Source organism: Trachurus trachurus (assembly GCF_905171665.1).
Source record: "Trachurus trachurus genome assembly, chromosome: 21".
NCBI lineage: Eukaryota > Metazoa > Chordata > Actinopteri > Carangiformes > Carangidae > Trachurus > Trachurus trachurus.
In genome coordinates, this window is record NC_139899.1 from 28,511,864 (window position 1) to 28,534,805 (window position 22,942).

At 41.9% G+C, this 22,942-nt stretch overlaps 1 protein-coding gene across 1 annotated transcript in view; it reads left to right on the forward strand.

The window, feature by feature from the left end:
• Window positions 1-3,070: 3,070 nt before the first annotated feature.
• The window catches only part of dgkg (diacylglycerol kinase, gamma), a gene marked incomplete at its 5' end in the record, with an annotated part of 126,927 nt that continues 107,055 nt past the window's right edge, over window positions 3,071-22,942 (forward strand). Inside the window, 4 exons of the mRNA XM_083997045.1 lie at window positions 3,071-3,137; window positions 11,435-11,511; window positions 19,420-19,440; window positions 20,988-21,138. Of these exons, the coding sequence (XP_083853171.1) occupies window positions 3,071-3,137; window positions 11,435-11,511; window positions 19,420-19,440; window positions 20,988-21,138 (316 nt within the window). The remainder of the gene's footprint in view (window positions 3,138-11,434; window positions 11,512-19,419; window positions 19,441-20,987; window positions 21,139-22,942) is intronic.

Here is a 22,942-nt window from a genome sequence, read left to right on the forward strand (position 1 = left end):
TTTTGATTTGATTTGTTCACGGTCTGAGAAAATCCCCCAGCTGAGCTGAGCTGCTGTGGATCAGTGTCACTTTGGTTTCACTTCACATTTGTCTCCCTGGTTGTCTGACCCGGGAGCTTGTTCGTCTTGTTTTCACCGCTGTGAGAGCATAAAAAAAAAAAAAAAAAAAGACCAACAATTCTGTCTCAGGTCAGGCTTAGGTAGATGTTTGTTTATCCATCCATCCATCCATTGTCTATACAGTGAGGGCGGTGTAGGTAGGAGGAAGCTGGAAAACCCACACAGGCAAAAGGGGAATTATGCAAACTCCAGCCAGGGAAACCCAGGCCTGAGAATCGAGCCCACAACCTTTTTATTGAGAGGCAAGAGTGGTATTCATAGTTTTACTGTGTCACTGTCCCTTTGTACCATGGATGTATCATATTATCTCTTAGTATATTATTAGTAGTAGTAGGCTAGTAGCCTATTATCTCTTAAAGCTAATGGATCCTTGCTCTGTACACTAACGTTACATGTCAGATAATGTCACATAGAAAAATTGATCTTGTCGAATCGTGGACGAATGTAGGGGGGTTGAATTCGTTGATTAAGACTTGGACTAGTCTAAAAGGAGGTAAAAAAGAAAGAAGAAGAATAAGGGAAAAAAAAAGACAAAGAAAAACATCATTAGGAGGTTGACATGTTTATATATTATTATTCTTAGACGTATCTGTGAGTTTTACAACATATTTCCCCACAATGATGGCTGAACTTATCGCGCGATACACCTTCACACACCCCTAAAGTGGACCGTACTATTTCCTAAATTGAACGTTAGCATGCTGCGTTCGAGAGAACTCGGAACTGGGAAAGTTCATGACGCACCACAACTAGAATAACCAAAACATGATTGGCGGTGGGGTTCTGCAGATTGTTGTGTGTGACGCCAGGCAACTGATTCTCCAAGAAGTCGGTGAGATTTTTTCCCCCTCTGACTTTCCTGAGTGGGAGCTCTGACATGAGGTGGTGGTTGGTTTGCACTTTTTCAAGTAGGAGTTTGGAGAATTCTGAGCTCCGAGTTTTCTTGAACGCAGCATCAATGTCCGATCTCCTTCCTTCCTTCCTTCACTCGGGCCGGTTTTTAAATTGTCTCCTCCTCCTGCACATCAAGCAAACCGAGGTATAATATAATGTAGGTAAATACAAGAAGCTGTGACTTATTATCAAGCTCGTTCAATTCACTTTACTTGAGTTTTTATTTTATTTTAATTGAACTGTCTCATGTTGTTAACGAATGTAACAACGATGTTAGCTAACTTACAAAACGGTTGAGCTAACTAATGTTTGCTAACGTTAGCCGATAGCGCGCCCTCTCATTTCCGGTGTGAGCTTGTCATTGCTGTCATTCATGAGAAATGATGGAGGATTAAATGTTGTACAAATGCTTTTTGACGTCTTATTATTTTATTCGACCCTAATGTTGTTTCATGAGGCATAAGACTTAATTTATTTATCCCACACACATGGGGAATTTGGTTGTTATTAGCATTGTAGCATACAGTAGAAGGTTTAAAAAAAAGTGGAAAAATATGGAAATATAAGTTCAGGAGTTTTACCTGCTTGGAATGGTGATCATAGAACAATATTGAAATCCATTTGTTGATATACGGTATGTTTGAAGTGCTTATAGTATTGCAATGATATGCTACTGTACACTTACAGTATAATGATAATCCATTGCATTTTATATGGAAATATTCTTCTTTCTACTCCTACACTTACTTGATAGCTTTTAGTTTGACTGTGTTGGCTTTCGAAAAGGTTTACCACCCTCTCACCCTAAATTTACTGTAAAAAGACACAAAACAAACAAACAATTGATTTAACCAACTGAATTTAAATTAAATTTACTAAAAAGTTCCTGGTGTGTTTGAGCAGGTGTCACCTGTGCTTTTAATGTATTTTTTTAAAATGTATTTTCCACGTATTTTCCGATCTGTGTTCTTTCAGTTTTCAAGCTGAAATGCATTTTTAAATGACAGTGAGAAATTTTAACTTAAATGTACTGGACAGGATGAGTACAGACATGAAGCAGCGCTGCCATGCAGTGTCCTGTGTGTCGGTCGGAGCGGTGTTTCCCTGCTCCTCGCTCTTCACACGCTTCATCACTCTCCATCACTCTCCATCACTCCTCACCTCCGTTTCTGTTGTAAATCTAGTTTTTGCTCATACTTCACTGTCATCCTTACTCTCCCTCCTCCTTCATACCCTCTCTCCCCCTCTCCCCACTCTTCTATCTATCTCTTAAATTACTTTAAGATGTTACATATTTTTCAATCCTGGCTGCTGATGTTAAGCTTTTTTTTTTTCCCAGACAATTTATGTTTTACACCTGCTGCCAGATGAGATGTTGGTGATCACCTTAATTTATATTTTGCTCCCTCTCCTCCTTTTCCAGGTCGGCGAAGGTGTTTGTGGCCTCAGAAACTCCGTGCCGTCTCCGTCGAGTCATGAGGAGAAGCAGAAGTCAGTTACTTTGACAGACGGCAGTCGCCTTCGTGGACAGACCGACTGACTCGGCCTCGGCATCGGCCTCGGAGCTGCACCACATCGCATCATTTAACCCGCTCCCGTATCTACTTAGCGGACTGAAGCACATTTATTTTTGTATTCTTTTTGTTTTTCTATCGGGGAGCAGATTCAATCCTTGGGATCACTCAGGACGTGGAAGCCTCCTCAACCTTTCAGCTCACTTTCAGACAGTTTTTAGTTTTTAGTTTTGTTTTTTTCGACTCATGTGGCCTCGGTTGTCTCCTCTCTCCTCCACCTCGGCGGCGTTCGCACGGTGCTCGTTGTGAAGAGGCAGAGATGACATCCCCGAACCTCTTCACCTCCGTCTTATTACACAACTTGACCGAAGGATAACCATCAACCCCCCCCCCACCCCCCCGGCCTGTAGCAGCAGCAGCAGCAGCAGCACTCGTGGACCGACTCTCTCTCTCCCAGAGCACAGAGACCCTCCCTCCTCCTCCTCCTCCTCCTCCTCCTCCTCCTCCTCCTCCTCCTCCTCCCCCCTCTGGCTTCAGGCAGCATGGGAGACGGGAGCTGGGTCTGTCTGAGCCCAGCTGAGTTTGGCCAGCTGCAGCAGTACAGCGAGTGTGAGTACCCACGTGTGTCTGATCTCCTACACATTTGTTTGTTTATTTATTTGTGTGTGTGTGTGTGTGTGTGTGAGTTTCTGTGGACGAGTTTTTCATTAAGCATCTGTGGTGTCTCCATGCGAAGAACACTTGAACGCTTTATTTGCAAAGCCAAATGATGTGGGATTCACAGTATAGACTAGAGCAAAGGCTTCATGCGCCTCAGATTTAAAATAGCGCATCCGTCCATTCATTTCAAAGGGATAGTTCAACATTTTGCCACATTCACATTTTGCCATAATCCCTAGGAGTAGTTTTGCGTTACCTTTAATTGTCGGTGGAAGCTGTTTTTAGATCGGCGGAGCAGAGACGTGAGCTGCTCAGGTAACGCAACAGAGGCGCACGGTATTTCCCGCCTTTCCCTCATCAAACTCATCAAATACACAATCCAACAACTCCAAAACGCTCGGGTGGACAAGTTGTGACCTGCACATTCACCACGCTATGAGATAATCATGTACTAATTATGTAACATTACAACACATGAAGCAAATACTACTCAGAACTACTTGCGCTTTTGAAATCCCTCTGCCCAGCAGCCGTGTCTGGAATGTAGTTCCGGCTGCATTTGCCTCTAAAGGAACTCTGTCTTGTAATGTTACATGATTATCTCATAGCGTGGTGAATGTGCAGGTCACAACTTGTCCACCAGAGCATTGTGGAGTTGTTGGATTGTGTATTTGATGAGTTTGATGAGGGAAAGGCGGAAATACAGAGCACCGTGCAGAGCTCGCGACTCTGCCCCGCCAATCTAAAAACAGCATGCACTGACAATTAAAGGTAATGAACCTACTGCTATGACTATAGGGATTATAGCTTTAGGCGAATTGCTGCTGCAGGAGCTCCTACTTGTTTTATCCTGTTCAGCTGCCTGAAACATTATACAGTATATTGCACTTATTTGAAAGAGTTTCAGATTTTTTGGTAGATTATTATAGTTTTATTTTTTAACAGAAGCACTTTGACTTACAGTAACACAGTCAATTTGAAAACCTGACGTTGTTGCTGTTGCAGTCGGTTCCTTTGGAAAACATTTAATTCTAACATCAATATAAATGCTGTTGTTGTTTTTTTTGCTCTTTTAAGAAAGAAGTTGTTCATATATGTATTTAACAAATCAGATCAGAGCTGAAATACCGTGGATCAGTGCTTCTCTATCAATGTGAGCGGCAACACTTTACTCTTCACTATGTATGGTCGGTATAAAAACATATTTGGTGGTTTATAGCTCATTATAATGTATCGTGTCTGTGATATAAGTGTTAATGAATGTATCTGTTAACAGCTATTACTCCTCCTGTGGACACATAAGTGGAGGACGGTGTATATACGATGCATGAATAATCACTAACACTGCGTTAACAGCTGTCCCTGCACCGTGTAATCTGTGTCTGTGCACAATTACACAACGTTCACCTATATTTTCACAGGCTGCCACTCGTCTTCTCCTTCTTTTTCTTCTTCTAGCTGAAATAACATTATGCTTTTACCTAAAGGAAATGATTTATAATTTTGCTTCGCGTTTTTTTTTTAATCTTCTGTAAAATCAATAAAATGCACACTGATCATAAATAGTGCATCTGGAAACATGAGCAACATCTGGCTGACAGAGCAACAATATAAGTCATAACACACTATCAATATTGCTGTATTAGTTTTCCTATAATTTATGACGTTGAGTTGATCCGTTTTAAGATGCTGCATATGATTCACCAAACCGCAATCAATAGTGAAACGTCAGTTTTATGGAGAGCATGCTGTTGTTTCTTCATGTTTTTATGATAGTGAGATGAGTGATGTTAGACCACAGATAAAGAAGGAGTATAACCGTTAAGAGTCAGAAAGTTAAAAAAACAAAACGTCTTTAAGTTTCACCGCATTAAAAAAAAAACAGTGACTCATACACACATGCATTTTTACTTTAAAATCTGACTTAAAGGGATAGTTCAACATTTAGTCAGCTCCTCCTCTCTCCATAATCCCTATAGTCAGAGCAGTAGGTTCATCACCTTGTAATTATCGGTGCATGTTGTTTTGAGATCGGCGGGGCAGAGACGTGAGCTGCTCAGTGAACACAATGGAGGTGAACGGTGCCGGTCCCCTGTCCCTCATCAAACTCATCAAATACACAATCCAACAACTCAAAAACGCTCTGGTGGACAAGTTGTGACCTGCACATTCACTACGCTACGAGATAATCATGTATAATTATGTAACATTACGACACATGAAACAAATACTCCTTACATTTGCAGCTAAAACAACTCGTAATGTTACATGATTATCTCATAGCGTGGTGAATGTGCAGGTCACAACTTGTCCACCAGAGCGTTGTGGAGTTGTTGGATTGTGTATTTGATGAGTTTGATGATCACGTCTCTGCCCCGCCGATCTCAAAACAACATGCACCTATAATTAAAGGTGATGAACCTACTGCTATGACTATAGGGATTATGGTGATAGGAGAATTTGCCAAAATGTTGAACTATCCCTTTAACAATTAGGTGAAACATGACATGTATCATTAATTGAGTGTGCACGTGTGTAAATTAAATAACATTATTCTCCCTTATACACAAGTTTGATATAGATCCACAACACGTGAGCAGCCACGCTCCCTCTAGATTCATAAAGTCAGCAGCACTAAACGCTGCCGCAGCCATTTCCTGTATCAGGTCTCAGTATTTAGAGCCACCACCTCCTCATCTCCCCGACTCCCCGACTCCCTCTGGTCTGTGACCTTCCAGTCAATAATACGAGCTGCTGGTGGTTTTTTACTCCATGCAGGTCTATAAAAGAATGACTTGTGCATGATTGAGTAATTCCTCGGCGGACCGGCCCTGCGCTGCTGCGTGAGAAGAGAGTAATACTCTATTCATCATCGCCGGCCAACAAGATGACAGATGCTCTTTTGACTAACAAATGTGGCTGCGAGCGAGAGGAGGAGGAGAGACGTCCAGCCACGAGACTCATCCTGCAGGCTAATGAGCAGCATTCAGAGGAATAATGTGACACCACACACACACACACACACACACACACACACACACACACACACACACACACACACAGTCCTGCTTCGCCCTGCGCTTGATTCAAGAACGATAAAGAAAACGTGGAATAACTAGCTAATTATAGATTAATGATTAAAGACGTGTTAGGACTGGGGGAAAAAAAGAGGGTGCAAACTAAAAAGAGCCAGTAAAAGGGAAAAAATGTGATATTTAATATTTAATTTATAGAACTGCCTTTGAGGTAGATACGGGAAATTGAAATTAAAATGTATGCATTATTTATTTATGCCTTCAAAAGTGCTTCATATATCTTATTATGGGACATTTGTTGCTTGCACCCTCTCACACGCCTCGACGTCTCGTTCGTGGGTAAATACACTGCACATGTTTTATTAATGGTTGCATCATTTTATATATTTATGAATCGTGTACAGACAAACGCATGCAGGAAGTCGTTCACGTCTGCAGAGTGGACCGTTCACGTTTTCCTCTGATTCAGGAGTTTGGATTATTCATGTATTTTTCGGTGATTTACAGCATCGCACGGAGACTTTTAATGAAAGAAAAAGGCACAAAATGGAGCCGGGATAAAAATCACTTTAAATGTTAATTACCATCCAAGAGTTATTTCTTACTTCTGCTTCTCTGTCTGCGTATTAATAGAGAAACAATATTCCTCTGTGCAGCCGTTCTCCGATTATCACGACACTGCTGTGATTTATTTGATGTTTGAAGTCAGACTCCAGAGGGTTAAAGGGATAGTTCATTCATTTTGGCAAATTCGACAGTGTCGATCAACGTCACCGATCCAGATTCAGAAGAGTGAGGTGACAGCAGCTTCTTATTCTTGCACTTTGATTGATTGACTGCTGTTTGCTGCTGCAGGAGCTCCTACTTGTTCTATCCTGTTCAGCTGCCTGAAACATTATACAGTATATTGCACTTATTTGAAAGAGTTTCAGATTTTTTCGTAGATTATTATAGTTTTATTGCTGGATCGGTGACGTTGATCGACACTGTCAGTCTGATAACTGATAAATAAATTACCATAAATTCTCAAATAAAAGTGTACTGGGCCGGGTCTGACTCCAAGTCTGTGCAAAAAAAAACCCAAAACAGTCTCAATTAGAAGACATCAGGTCTATTTCTATTTATCTGTTCAAGTTCTTGTGAATGAACAAAACCTCTCAAAGCCCACAATCGCCCGTTTGAGCAGTTTCTAAACTGTTTCATTCATTTGTTCTTAAAGGGATAGTTCACCCAAAATTCAAATTTCACTCATTATCTACTCACCCTCATGTCGACTAAGGGCTGGGAGAAGTTTCAGAGTCCTCCGTGCCTTCTCTGAGTTACAGCGGGGCTCCGTGCAGCACTGCATGTCCATATGACGGTAGCGAACGGGGTTCACTTTTCTCCGTCCAAAAAGACACACCAAAAAACATCCAAATACCTCCATGCTGCTCGTCTGTAATGTCCCTCTTGTATTGAAGCCTCGACATGAGAAATTGTTCCGAAAAAAATTAAATAAGTCTATATTTTAAGCTTGTTTGTAGCGGAAGCTCCCAGCACTGCCCTTCCTGGTTTCCACCATTAATTAAAATAACAAAATAACGATAGAGACAAAACGATATATTTATCATAAATGGAGCCATTAACAAGTGTGGGTAGCGTAGATTCATCCACATTAATGTGAGACTTTTTTATAACCAAATACAAACTCCTCCTTGTCCCTTTAAGACCCAACCCGGTCCGACCCTCGAGTATTGAAGCTCGGACCTGATGTGGCCAGACTCATTAGCAGCATTAATTCTCGGCCCGAATTTGGAAGCCCGAGGTCCGACTCGACCTGAGTCTATGTTTTCGATCTGAACTCGGCGCGTTGGGTCGTGTTCCAGACTCAAACAGTCTGTGACCGGAGCACGCATTTATTTAGAAGTTAACCGGTGCCGATTAAACTTGTAAATGATGCTGCTCTGTGGATCCGACTCTTTCCTTCTGTTCTGACTCTTTTAAAACAGTAACAACAACAGAACCATTGGAGATGGATTTTCCATCTTTACTGAGCAGAAAGTTTGTTTAAGATGAAATAAAAGCCTGTCCCATATAGACGCCGCCGGTCTCTGATATAAGCCGGGTCAGTTCAGCAGGTGAAGCAGATAAAAGCCCAGAGCTTCTATTGGAGGATTTACTGTACGGTATATTAAGAGAAGGCTTTTAATTTGTAAAGTGCATGAACTGGACACGGTGGTTCAGTCCGTGTGGAGCCTCCAGGTCACACTGCTGTACATCACTCAGGTTAGAGCCCCGGACAGGAGAGGACACAGAAATAATCATGGCCGACCTTCAGCCCATTCATGTTGGAGGTGTAGTTGCTGCTGCTGCTGCTGCTGCTGCTGCTGCTGTGGTCTGCAGGGTTTGTAGTTTACGAGTGGTCCGCTCCTCTAATGGAAACATGAGGGATGTGCAGGCCGGGGACGCCCCTGCAGCCCCGGGGGACGTCTCATTTCCCCTGATGGAGAGGAGCAGCTCAGACAGGAAGGCTTGTGTATCAGCAGCCGATCAATCAAGGACTTAATGAAGGACACTGTGGCTGCAGAGGCCGGAGCAGCAGCAGCAGCAGCAGCAGCAGCAGCAGCAGCAGCAGCAGCAGCAGCAGCAGCAGCAGCAGCAGCCGAGGGGTCAGCAGCGCCATTAATAAGCCAGATAATCAAATACAAGTCAGACAATTAATTGACTAATCGGTCTCGGACGTTTTGGTAACGGATTAATCAGCTGAATGGCGTTTTACTGGATCGCCTCAAATGTCAGGATGCCACGGTTCCTCTCTGCGTTATCCTGTGATAATGAAGTCGATATCAAACAACATCAAATATCAACGCTGGACTGGAGGAAATTGGGCAAAATGGTTAATCAATTACCAAAGATAATCGGCAGATTAATGGAGGAGGGAGGCGGTCGTGAGTTATTGTTAGAGATAAAACAATCAGTCGATCGAAACAGAGCAGGATTTACGAGTTAGACGATCAGTTTATTAATCTATCATCCAGAAACATCAATCCATTTTGAAAATCGATTAATCATTTCCATGTCCTCCTTGTCTTTATTATGATTGTAAAGTGAGCACATTCAGGTTTTGGACAGTTAATCAAACAAAATGACATTTTTGATGACGTCACAGACATATTATGGAGAGATGTAGTAATTGATAAGCTGCAGCCCAAATCAATTTATTTATCAAATGTCTGAAAACAGTGACAAATACACAACTCAACAGTTTAAAAGCCAAAGATGTTCAATATGAGTAGAAAAACTGCAACCATTTGTTCATAAATGACTTCAATGATTATTATCAGAGAACTTATCAATTCATTTATTGATAACTGAATGGGTCAATAATCAACCAGAAACATCGAGGGTCTAGGTTCTGAAGCAGCAGGATAATTAATATTACATTTTCTGTCATGTGTCGTTTAGAAATGAATATCTATATTATGATTTTTGGTTTTGCACATTTTAAAAACATTTTATGATTATTATAAATTATTATTATTATTATTATTTGGATTAACATATTCCATTCCTTCATCTTTTTAACATGTTTTTAACATGTTGAATGACAGTAAATTACACCAAACAAAGACAAAACTTTGGCGTGTGAGGTTCAATCATTCAACTCAGTCTGGTGTCACACGATAACACGTCCCTGTGAATAACCAAACATTAGTTCCATCTGTTACAGTCACCACTTGCCAGACTATAGACTTTGCGAGAGTTACGGCTCATTCACAAAACACTTGACAATGGAAACATCTGCAAATAGCAATTGTACTTTTTCGAAATTTCAGAAATATTGCTTTTATTTCGCAAAAACCTGCAATGGAAACGAAGCTTGTGTCTCTCTCTCTCTGTCTCTGTGGACGTCTAACACGAGACAGAGACAGGAACAGCATTACAGGCTGCAAAGCTGCTGAGCACTAAAAATAATGAGGTGTGTGTCTGTAGCTGATGATTAACACTCACATGATTGGTGAAATCTGCTTTTCAGTGAGTGTGTGTGTGTGTGATCCACCTTGTGTTTTTCAAGTTCAGTCACGTTTTACACATTTCATTGTGATGTATTATTGATTCTAAATGGATAAAATTGACCGTTTCTCTCATCGATATATTCTCAATTATCCATGGAGACAAAGTGGAAACTATCTTTTAATTTATTTTTATATTTTATTTTAAAAATCAATATTTTTTTCTGAGCAGATCCTTTGGCTCTGCGCCTGGAGCTGCTCCAGTCTTGTCTCTGTCGCTCCACAGGTCGCTGTCTGTGGTTGGACGGACGAGTCCTGCCTCCATATTTCCTCCTTTTCACATTTGTGCTTCTGTGAAACCTTTACAAAATTTTTTTTAATTTTTTTTTTTTAGCTTTTGTAACCTTTGTTTCAATCTATACGTCACCTCACATTAGAGCTGCAACAATTAATCGCACAATAATCGATTATTAAATTAATCGTCAACTGTTTTGATAATCGAATAATCGGTTTGAGTAGTTTTTTAAGAAAAGAAAGTCAAAATTCTCTGATTTCAGCTTCTTAAATGTGAATATTTCTGGTTTCTTTGTTGCTTTACGACAATAAACTGAGTCTCTCTTTGGTTTGTGGACAAAACAAGACATTTGAGGACGTCGTCGTCTGGTGGTTTGAGAAACACTGATTGATATTTTTCAACATTTTCTAACATTTTATTGACCAAACAACTAATCGATTAATCGTTTAAATATTTGAAAGATTAATCGATAATGAAAATGATCGTTAGTTGCAGCCCTATACCTCACATCGTCATAGAGGTTTACAGGTTTTTTGCTTTTCAGTTTGTGTTTTTAATGACTCCACTTTGTCTTTATGGATTTTTAAAACGTGTGTGTGTGTGTGTGTGTGTGTGTGTGTGTGTGTTGAATAGAAATGGGATTAACATCTAAAAAGGACAAAGACACACTGTCCCCTCTGCCTGTGAACAAACAGGATGAGTCACAGCTCGGCGCCTGATGCAGCACTTCCTGCTCCAGACGGGTGTTTATTTATCAGGACCTTCATTAGGGAGATGCAGCCGCTCAGTCGCCCAGTCTAGGAACAAAAAACTAAAACATTTCAGCCACTCAGAGGCTCGATTGATAAAAAGGAATCGATAATTGATAAAAAAAGAAAAGAAAATCAATAATCAAACAGTGTTGTGTTTTGTTTCCGTCCTCAGACTCGACCAAGAAGCTGAAGGATGTTCTGGACGAGTTCCACGGTGACGGAGTTCTCTCCAAGTACAACCCCGAGCAGGTGAGACTCAGAGATCTATACACACTCCTTCACTTCATCCTCTTTCCTCTCTTCTCTCCTTCTGTCCTTCTTCTCTCCATCCAGCTCTCCATCACTCCTTCACTTCATCCTCTTTCCTCTCTTCTCTCCTTCTTCTCTCCATCCAGCTCTCCTTCACTCCTTCACTCCATCCTCTCTTCTCTCCTTCTTCTCTCCATCCAGCTCTCCTTCACTCCTTCACTCCTTCACTCCATCCTCTTTCCTCTCTTCTCTCCATCTCTCCTTCTTCTCTCCATCCAGCTCTCCTTCACTCCTTCACTCCTTCACTCCATCCTCTTTCCTCTCTTCTCTCCATCTCTCCTTCTTCTCTCCATCCAGCTCTCCATCACTCTGTCACTCCATCTCTCCATCTTTCCTCTCTCCACCTTATCTCTTCTCTCCTCTCTCCTTCACTCCATGACTCCATCTCCCTCCTCTTCTCTCCATCACCCTCCATCCTCTCTTCTCTCCATCACCCTCCATCCTCTCTTCTCTCCATCACCCTCCATATTTTCTTTCCTCTCTCCTTCACTCCATGACTCCATCTCCCTCCTCTTCTCTCCATCACCCTCCATCCTCTCTTCTCTCCATCACCCTCCATATTTTCTTTCCTCTCTCCTTCACTCCATGACTCCATCTCCCTCCTCTTCTCTCCATCACCCTCCATCCTCTCTTCTCTCCATCACCCTCCATCCTCTCTTCTCTCCATCACCCTCCATATTTTCTTTCCTCTCTCCTTCACTCCATGACTCCATCTCCCTCCATCCTCTCTCCTCTCTTCATCACCCTCCATCCTCTCTTCTCTTCATCCTTCTCTCCTCTCTCTTCTCTCCATCCTTTTCTCCATCACCCTCCATCCTTTCTCTTCTCTCCATCCTTCTCTCCTATCTGTTCTCTCCTCTCTCCTTCACTCCATGACTCCATCTCCCTCCATCCTCTCTCTTCTCTCCGTCCTTCTCTCCATCTCCCTCCATCACTCTCTCCTCTCTCCATCTCCCCATCCTCTCTCTTCCCTCTCCTCTCCATCACTCTTTCTTTTCTCTCCATCACCCTCCATCCTCTCTCTTCTCCATCCTTCTCTCCTTCTCCCTCCATCCTCTCTCCTGTCACTTCCTGCTCCACCTTCTCCCTCCTCACGACTGCTGCCTGAGCCGCACACACACACACACAGACACACACAGACACACACACACACACACACACACACACACACACACACACACACACACATGGAGTGACGTTATCGGTTCCTCTGATTCAGTGTAAAACCGATCACAGAACTGCTTAGTCACCCCCCAGCCCCTCCCCTCCTCCTCCTCTGTCGTTGTTACGGCGACCCCCCCCCCTCCTCTGTCGTTGTTACGGCGACACACCCTCCTCACCAACTTTGCCACCTGACGTCAGCGGCTCGGCTCCAGGCTGAACTGAGTTTGATGTCGTCGTGGTCGTTGTCGTCGTCTGAGCTTCATCTACGGTTTCTGGTCTTCTTCTTTTTCTTCTTCTTCTTCTTCTTCTTCTTCTTCTTCTTCTTCTTCTTCTTCTTCTTCTTCTTCTTCTTCTTCTTCTTCTTCTTCTCTGTGACATGAAGTGTTGCTGCGGTCGTCTCTGTAGTCGTAGAGTGTTTGCATCAATCACCTCAGGAGAACAGTTTGAAACTGACGGTTTGTCGATCGTCACCTTCTGCGGTGGTCGGTGAGGACAACGTGTTGATCAGATACTGTGTTTAAAATCTACTTTTAAAGGCCAAAGAAAAGAAAAGATGAGATAAATGAAGCAGCAGCTCGAGCACACAGGTAGAAAAAGATATATTTTAAATAAAAAATATGAATTGAAGAATTTAATAAAAGATGAAGAAAAACACAAACTATTTTCTGGGGCTGCACAATTAATCACAACTTCATTGAAATTGCAACACGGCTGAGTACAGTAGTCAAATCTTTGGTGCTGCTCCTTCTTTCCTTCCTCCTAAAGCAAAACCCTTGTTATATGCATATAAAAGAATAATTATAAGGCTACGAAAACCAAACACATTTTATAGCACAATTTGTACAGGCATTTTGCAATAGAAATCAGCATTTTGCTAATTGATCTTATGTGGCGCCCAACTCATAGTCTAACAACACCTAACAGAGATTAGCCATATGGCTATAATCTCATTCATATTTACATTATTAATGTCCATTAATAGGTGCTGTCCCATTTCTTAAAAAAAATAAGTAGGCCTAACTTTAAGAAATCCTACAAGAAAGACCAATTTACTGTTTGTTTAATGAGTCAAATATTGTGTTGGTCATAATACGGGACAGTTATTGCTTGTGTCTGTTCAATAACACAGATGATATGGAACTTATTATATGGCGATATTGGTAAAAATATTAGATTAGATTATCTTAAATTCCCAATTATATTCACAGTTATATAGTGAATATGTAAACTGACGGTTTTGTTTGCAACACAGTGACATCAGATCAGAGAAATTCATCTGATGTAACGTCTCTCTGCTCTAATGAATGAAGTAAAACAGAGTTTGATCAGTGAATCGATGAATCAGATCCCGGCTCGTTCCTTCGTGATCGTGTCTTCTTGATTGGTTGTAACGAGTGTCCTCGCTCATTAAACATGCGACCTTCTGCTCTTCTTACTGCAGCTTTAATAATAATAACGTCATGCAGCATATTGTTAAAGTAGATGTACAATAGGAATCGCGTTTAACACCCGGATAGAAGCTGTTAAACATTCACTCAACGTTTCAGTTTAACCCTCAGACGTCCGGACGCTGTTCCACCTTGCAGACTGATCTGGTGTCAGATCCTCCAACACCATAAACTTCACCTCAAAAGTCCATAATGTGATTCATCTCCATTAAACCCTCACACTCGGTCCAGAAGCTTCATCTCTGAATAACCAGCGACTGCCACCGCTCCACCGCTCCACAGCTCCACAGCTCCACAGCTCCACCGCTCCACCGCCGCAGCCCGTAACGGGGAGAAAAGAAATTATGGGCTGCAACTTTTGTTGATTTATAATCATGAGCCAGCAAGAAAAACTCGTCCCCGCAGCATTTTCACATCTGCAGAGGTCAGATAAAAAAGCCCCGAGTCACTGGGACGCCGTCAATTTCACGTTAATGCCCCGGGAGCGACCTCACATTTTTATATGTAATGATAATAAAGAGCACAATTTCCTTTTGTTTATGATCCCTCTCTTCCTCCTCTTCATTATCACCTCCTCTCTGCTCCGAGCTCCTCCTCAGTGTAACCGACGGCGACGACATGATGATGAACGGCCCCGGCCCGACGCTCGGCGCCACGGGAACCAGAATTAGTGTTTCACGTGGGCTGTTCTCAGGCTGCACTGTCACCTGGCGCCACGATGATGACCGCCACCACGGCCCTGTTCCTGCCATTTATCATCATAGTGTGTGTGTGTGTGTGTGTAATGACTCACCGGTTCCACTCTGCCAGCTGTAGTGGAATCTACTCGGACTACGACCTCGCTCTCTTCCCACTCGCTTTATTATTATTACTTTTTTTTTTTTTTTTTTTTAATTTTTTTACATTTTGCAGCTCATTTTCAGCCGAACTCTGATGATCCTGTCTGGTCTGAAGGAGTTTAAAGAAAATAATAATAATAACTTTATTTATATAACACCTTTAAAAACACAAGTTTACAAAGTGCTTCACAAAACAGTATAGAAGAGACAAGTCACAAATGCCATGAAACCATAAGAGGTGGACCGCACAAGGCAACACAAGAACCCAACAACAAATTAAGACCAGAAGGACTCAAATTAAAATGCAGGATGCAGTTAAAGATAAATGAAATAAATAAAAGGGGGGTATACATGATAAAAACAAATAAAATGAGATACAATAAGATAAGAAAAGATGTGATAAAAGAGTTAAAACCAAAGAAAGTGTAAAGTAAAACAAAGAGCATCTGAGTAAAACTGTGAGATGAAATAGATCATAGGATGACATCACATACTGTAAAAGCAAGTCTGTAAAAGTGGGTTTTAAGAAGTGAAAAGACGACTGACTGACGCTCTGAGCCACCGGCGCCGTTCAGGTCCCCAGTGATTGACGGGTGACACGGTTTCTCCTCAGTTACATCCCGAGAGGGTGGAGCAGAGCTTGATTTTTGCTTCACTCCACATTTGCTTGATTTCAACATGGCGGCCGGGTCACATGCGATCTCATTTTACAGCTAAACAACACACTGAATTATGTTTCTGAAAACATTTTGGATCATCATATTTGATCAACGCTGCCTCGTTTGATAGTTTGATCGGAGTTTCGCGAGCCGGCCGCATTGCGTTGGACGGACATCAAGTAGCGGTAGAGTTGTGATTATGCAAATTCATACATCATACGTCATTGCGTCGCATACTACAGTTTCTAAAGCAAACTAAAAAGCGTTCAAGATATTGAAGACGGCTTCTTCCACCGCTTTGAAAAGTAAAAAAAAAACGTTCGTACAGGTGCAATAGTGCAAATACAATCTGGCAGCATGTTAATGCCATGTGTAAACGGGGTGCTACAACACACACACACACAAACACATCAGAGGCACCACAGCATCGTGTGGTTTATAACTGGACTCTGGGCTTTTTGTAGTGAAACTGTAAATTGGAAGCACATGTAAAGCTGCGTGTGTGTGTGTTTCTCTCTGAGTGATATAAATAGCTGCCTATTGTTTATTTATAGTAACAAGAACAAGGTGTAAAACTGTGACGAGTGACGACTTCAAAGTACAAATGAAAAAAACAAAACAAAAAAAGAAAATGGCAAAAAAAAAAAAATCTGATTTTAAACAATCAAGGACAAAAAGACGTAGAAAATTTTGCTTCTCTGTCCTCTGTTCTCTTCCTTCATTTTCTATTTTCTTTTATTATTTCATGCATCAGTGTAGATAAACTAAAGACGTCAGATATTTTCAGTTTCCTCTCTGAAATAACTTTGACATTTAAAAAGAAAAACGTCTGATAATAGCAACACTAACACAGTCCGTCCTTCAGATGGACAGACCTGCTCCACCAGTCTGGGGTCTAGACAGGGACAGTTACCCCCCGTGCCCCCTCTCTCCCCCTCCTCCCCCTCCTTCATACCCCGGCTGAACTGAAGCATGTAGAAATGTGTCATGGCCGCCCTCAGGGGATGTGTTCAGATCTGCAGCTCTCTGTCTGTCTCTCTCTCTCCGCCTCGGACCCCGGGGGTGAACATGTTCCCCAGGAGGAACGAGAACTCGCACTGAGGGAAATCTATCAAAACACTAACACAGCTTTTAGTCCATGTGTGTGTGTGTGTGTGTGTGTGTGTGTGTGTGTGTGTGTGTGTGTCCGAACCTGCCGTGCTTAACGACGCTCGGCAAATTAAAGCCTCGTGGTTGATTTGGCCAAATAAGGAGAGAGAGGAGAGTTGATGTGAGAGAGAGAGTGATGCCTGGCCGGGTTAGGTCAACAGTGTCGAGGCCCAGAGAGGAGGAGGAGGAGGATCATCATCATCATCATCATCATCATGGTCTTTTATGACGGCCGTCACTTAACAACAGAGGAGAAGAGAAGAGGAGAATATTAGAAACATATTTCCACTGAGCGGGATCGGCTTCACTTTGTCCTATTTTGGTGTGAAGCGACTGGTTGGAGGGAAAAAGAAAAGGTGGAAGCTCCGTTTGTTTAGTTTAGATTTTGTTTGATTTGATTTGAACCTTTCGGGAGGAGGAGGAGACTTCTTCACAACGCCGACCCCCAGAAACCGATCTTGGCAAACAAACGCTGACGTGAGTGAATGAATGTAGAGATTAAGAACAGTAGACGACGTGATGATGGAGTTTATTCATGGAACAGTAGATGTGAAGATGGATGATTTATTCATGGAGGAAAAAAGGAGAGTGTGAGGTCACAGGTGTGAGTCGTAAGTTAAATAGTGAGGAGACGTAAAAACAATGGTCGACAAATTGGAAGGAAAACATATAGATGATGGAATAAAATAAATGAAATGAGGCGTGGTCGTTGGATAAACAGCGCATCGATTCCAGCGCTCGTATAAAATAAATCTTTGGTGATAAATTCCCCCCTCTCCGTCCTGATCAACCTGCTCTAATTATAGAAACACACATAAATACACACACACAGACCATAAAACCACAGGAAATACAAGGTGAAGAGTTTCCACAATAAAAAGCCACAATAATCGTTAAACGTCAGACTGAAGGGGAAACACCTGGTTGGTGTCACAGCTCTGTGAGGTCGGACTTATTCTGAACAACAAAACCTAAAAACTAAAAAAAAGTATATTCATTAATTTACAGTTTCTTTATTAATTGATCACAAAAATATAAAGTTAATTTAGTTTGATTGTTTTCAGATTCTGCTGTGTGGTGTTCTGCTGTGTGGTGAGACATGATGGGATGTCCTGTCCTGCAAATGTAAATGTACTTTATTTATACAGCCCTTTACAACAATCCTTTCGGTGTACCAAAGTGCTTTACAGCAGGCAATGAATAAAAACAATTAAAAAAATACAGTGACAGCAAATAAATACAGCAAATTAAATGAGATAAAATAAGTTTCATCACGCTACTGGGTATTAAAAGTCATCCTAAATAAATAGGTTTTGGCCTAGATTCACAGCAGACTGGGCTGGGTGTTGCTACTGATTTACTGAATCGATTCGATTTCCGACTTGATTCAATATTGATTCATTGAGATGTTTCAGTTTTAACACCAGTTTTGCTCAGTTATGAAGGAGATTTTCACAGAACTAAAGCTGCAAATCGTACAAAGATGAAACTCTCTAACCGGGTGCATTATTAAAAAATATTAATGTTTACATTAAAAATTGACCCGAAGGCAGTAACATTAATGCACATTTATCTCTTTAACATGACCCACTCCAGAAGTTAACAGGGCAACTCTTCAGTACAGTCATAATTCAAGTACTGTGATCAATGCAGAGTTTCTTTTAACTAGGACTTTACTTAAAGTTTTAGGACTGCAAGCGGAACATTTAGGGGCGCACAACGTCGACTCGACTTACAAACCAAATATTCACATTTCCTTTTCATTCATGATCCTCATACACATTGGCCCTGACACCTGTAACGACAGATTCCAGATGCTCTGAGTCGCCGCTTCTACGTTTCACCAGTTTTTAAAGAAAAACCTGGCGAATTTACTGGCTGCACATGGTCAAGTAGATGAAACATGTACAGTACTTGCAGACTTTTAGATTTTAGTCTGGAGTCTGGAGCCCTGCAGTGTGTACGTTTTATAGCAGTGAATGGACGCAACGTAATGTAAAGAGCATCTGTGATCACACTGCTCTGTGATCTCATCCTGTTAGTCTCCTGAGACTCCCAGAGGAAACTGGAAATTGCACATTAAAAGATCGATCTAAGGATTTTATGAATCCATATCGGATCTTTTCAAAGAAGATCGATATGAATCATAAAATCGATTTTCTTTAAACTCAGCCCTTACAGCAGCTGTGGAGCCAGATGAGTTTATCCAGTGGTTTACTGTCGGTTGTGGTGATTGTGGTCGTGCACGATACAACACAACTGAACGACTGTGTGTCTGTGTCACACACCTTTAGGTCGACTTTTCCTCTTCTTCCTCCTCCTCCTCTTCCTCCTCCTGCAGCATCTTCTTCACCGAACACGTTCTCACACTCTCAGCAGCTAACTCCGTCTCTTCTTCTACCCACTCCTCCCTCGCTCCTCCTCTTCCTCCTCCTCCTCCTCCTCCTCCTCTTGCTCCTCCTGCAGCATCTTCTTCACCGAACACGTTCTCACACTCTCAGCAGCTAACTCCGTCTCTTCTTCTACCCACTCCTCCCTCGCTCCTCCTCTTCCTCTTCCTCCTCCTTCACTTTTCCACCTGTTTAACAGAAGCAAGACGTTCTCAACCAAGTAAGCCTCTGTCTGCATGCTGACTCTGTGTGTGTGTGTCTGTGTGTCGGCAGACTGCATGCACATTCTGTCCACTAACACAACATGACATGACACGACATCCACTACAGATGGTCTGTCACCCCGCCAGAGGGGGAGAGAGGGGAGGGGGTCAAAGGTCATGGGGTCCTTGAGTTCAGTTCAGTGGTACTATGAACTCACCACATGGCGGAGGGAGGGGGCATCACATGTTGTCTGACTCAGAAATGTCTGTTTCTGTCTTTACATTGTTTTGTTTTCATGAAGCCTCCAAGTTGTGGCGACGTGGTATGAAAACCCACAAACTTGTGTTTTCATTTAAACCAGGCTTTTTTAAACCAGGGGTGTCAAACTTATTTTAGTTCAGGGTAGCATACTGTAGCACAGCATAGTTGAAATAAATAATACCATAATAACCCTTTAAATAACCAGAACTCTAGAAGAAGTTCAAGTATTATGAAAGGGATAGTTCAACAGTTTGGCAAATTGGCCCATTGCCATAATCTCTATAGTCATAGCAGTAGGTTTCGTTAATTGTCGGTGCAAGCTATTTTTAGAGCGGCGGAGCAGAGCCGCGAGCTGCTCAGAGCTACACTACGGAGGCTCATGGGATTTCTTGGTTTCCCTCATCAAACTCATCAAATACACAATCCAACAACTTCAACGCTCTGGTGGACAAGTTGTGACCTGCACATTCACCACGCTATGAGATAATAACAGAACGTTACCAGACAGAGTTGTTTTAGAGGGAAATACAGAGACTGCTTGATGAAAAACTGTCCCTGAAGGCAACGCGCATCAGTGGTTTTGCATGAATTTCCCTCTAAAACAACTCTGTCTGGTAACGGTCTGTTATTATCTCATAGCGTGGTGAATGTGCAGGTCACAACTTGTCCACCAGAGCGTTGTGGAGTTGTTGGATTGTGTATTTGATGAGTTTGATGAGGGAAACCAAGAAATCCCATGAGCCTCCGTAGCGTAGCTCTGAGCAGCTCACGGCTCTGCTCCACCGTTCTAAAAACAGCTTGCACCGACAAATAAAGGTAACAAACCTACTGCTATGACTATAGGGATTATGGCAATGGGCCAATTTGCCAAAAATGTTGAACTATCCCTTTAATGAACAGTCCTTTTACAAAACATTATGAACAACCTGAAACTTGTCTGTAGAATAATACACTATCAGAAGCTTCTTACAGTGAAAACTCCTTTAACAATAAAAGAGGAGACGAGTTCCTTCTGTCTTCTGTGTAATTTTCACACTCTGCAGATTCATCCACATGTTTGACACCTCTGCTTTAAACCATAAACCATAACAGAACTAAAAATAAACCGTCACGTCACCTCGACTCTTTCATTCCAGGGCAGAATCAACTTGAATGGAAAAGTTTCATCACATTTGTCACATCTCGTGGTCGTGGTGACAAAACCAACCGTCCTCCTAATCTTTTGCTCTCCGTGGCTGCAGTCAGTGTGAGCTTTATCCGACGGCGTTAACCCCTTCCTGCTCTGTCCTTTCTCCCACGCAGCCCATCGACTACGAGGGCTTCCAGCTCTTCATGGCCACTTACCTGGAGAACGACATCCCAGAGGAGCTGTGCCAGCACCTCTTCACCTCCTTCAAGAGCAAGACGGGCGGCTGCTCCCCCGACCAGTCCAGAGCCGGGGCCAGTTTACTGGGTAGGCAGCAGCTGCTCAGTTTATGTCCTAAAACCCCATAATATCTCCGCTCTTTCCTCAGGTGCACCTTGTTTGTGTTTTACATGTCCGACCTAAACCTTTCCCATAGGGATGTCACGATTGTAAATTTTCCTGGTACGATTATTGTCAGAGAAATAATAATCACAGTGTTACGATTATCATGATTATTATGAATTAAAGGGATAGTTCACCCAAAATTGAAATTTCACTCATTATCTACTCACCACCCTCATGTGGACTAAGGGCTGGGAGAAGTTTCAGAGTCCTCCGTGGCTTCTCTGAGTTACAGGGGGTCTCGGCGTAGCAGTGCATGTCCATATATAACGGTTGCAAATGGATACCAACTGTCTTCGTAATAAAAAGACACACCAAAAAACATCCAAATACCTCGCAAAATGCAAAATTGTCCCGAAAAAAATTAAAAAAGTCTATATGTCAAGCTTGTTTGTAGCGGAAGCTTCTCGAAGCTCCTCTTCCCGGTTCGTCAGAATTGGACGAACCGGGAAGAGGAGCTTCGAGAAGCTTCCGCTACAAACAAGCTTGAAATATAGACTTTTTTAATTTTTTTCGGGACAATTTTGCATTTTGGGGCTTCAATACAAGACGGACATTACATACGAGCAGCATGGAGGTATTTGGATGTTTTTTGGTGTGTCTTTTTATTACGAAGAAAAGTGGTGTCCATTTGCAACCGTTATATGGACATTCACTGCTACGCCGAGACCCCCTGAAATTTCAATTTTGGGTGAACTATCCCTTTAATTCATTTCACAACACTATTAATGTGTAAAATCAAATATAGTCAAAATATAATTACATTACTCATTGTTTACACAAAATATTTAAAGTATCTATTAATATATGACCAATTATTAATCCCCCAGGGGAAATGTTTAAAATATTCAGGTCATTAATTATCATCTATACCAAATGTTTACATTTATTTTAATCATTTTTTGTTCCGTTTTGTTTGTTTTTTTAATAAAAAATGACACGCTAACATTTGAATTCCTCCTAATTCAATGTTACGTTAGTTAAATGGACCACTGTATCGGTGCATTTACTTTTATTTTTGCGCCACATCTGCCGATATTGTTCTTCTGACATCATCTTTTTTGGGAAAGTAACGGTATTTAGGAATCTTTACGATTAATTAATTGTGGCATTTAATACCACGATTAATTGTGAAAACAAGTATAATCGTAACATCCCTACTTTCCCAGTTTAATTCCTGGAAGTTTTCCTCCATTGTGTCCTGAACATTTCCTGATATTCAGCTTTTAATAACCCAGGACTGATTCTAAGAAAGGCTCGGTCCAGTTGATCCTGATCATGAGGGAAATATGAGTTTCTCTGCTCGTTCTGTCCGAGGAGGAACTCATGTTGTAGGTATGTGTGGGAAAAACAGTTCCCCAAACAAAACAGATGAGGCGATCCATCAGAGTTTCCCTAGAAAGACTTATGATGCAGCAGATACAGTATGATGTTTTGCAGCTGTTTGACTTCGGTCCACCGCCGTGTTTGTTCGCTGTTACCGACAGAGATGATGAATCATCACCTCAGAGACGAATTAGCAGAGAGAGACCGTTGAGGAAAAGGACTGGAGAAAACAAGATAGTTCACCAGATTTTAGTTCTGTGGCTTAGTTTTCTTAGTTACCTTCTTCCCTGAGAGTAACTTACTGCTGTGTTTACTATGTGTTTGTCTGTTTGGTGAAGTTTTCATCCAGTTAAAAGCCTCAATCCTACGTTTAGATTCACATCACATCACATCACAGGACACT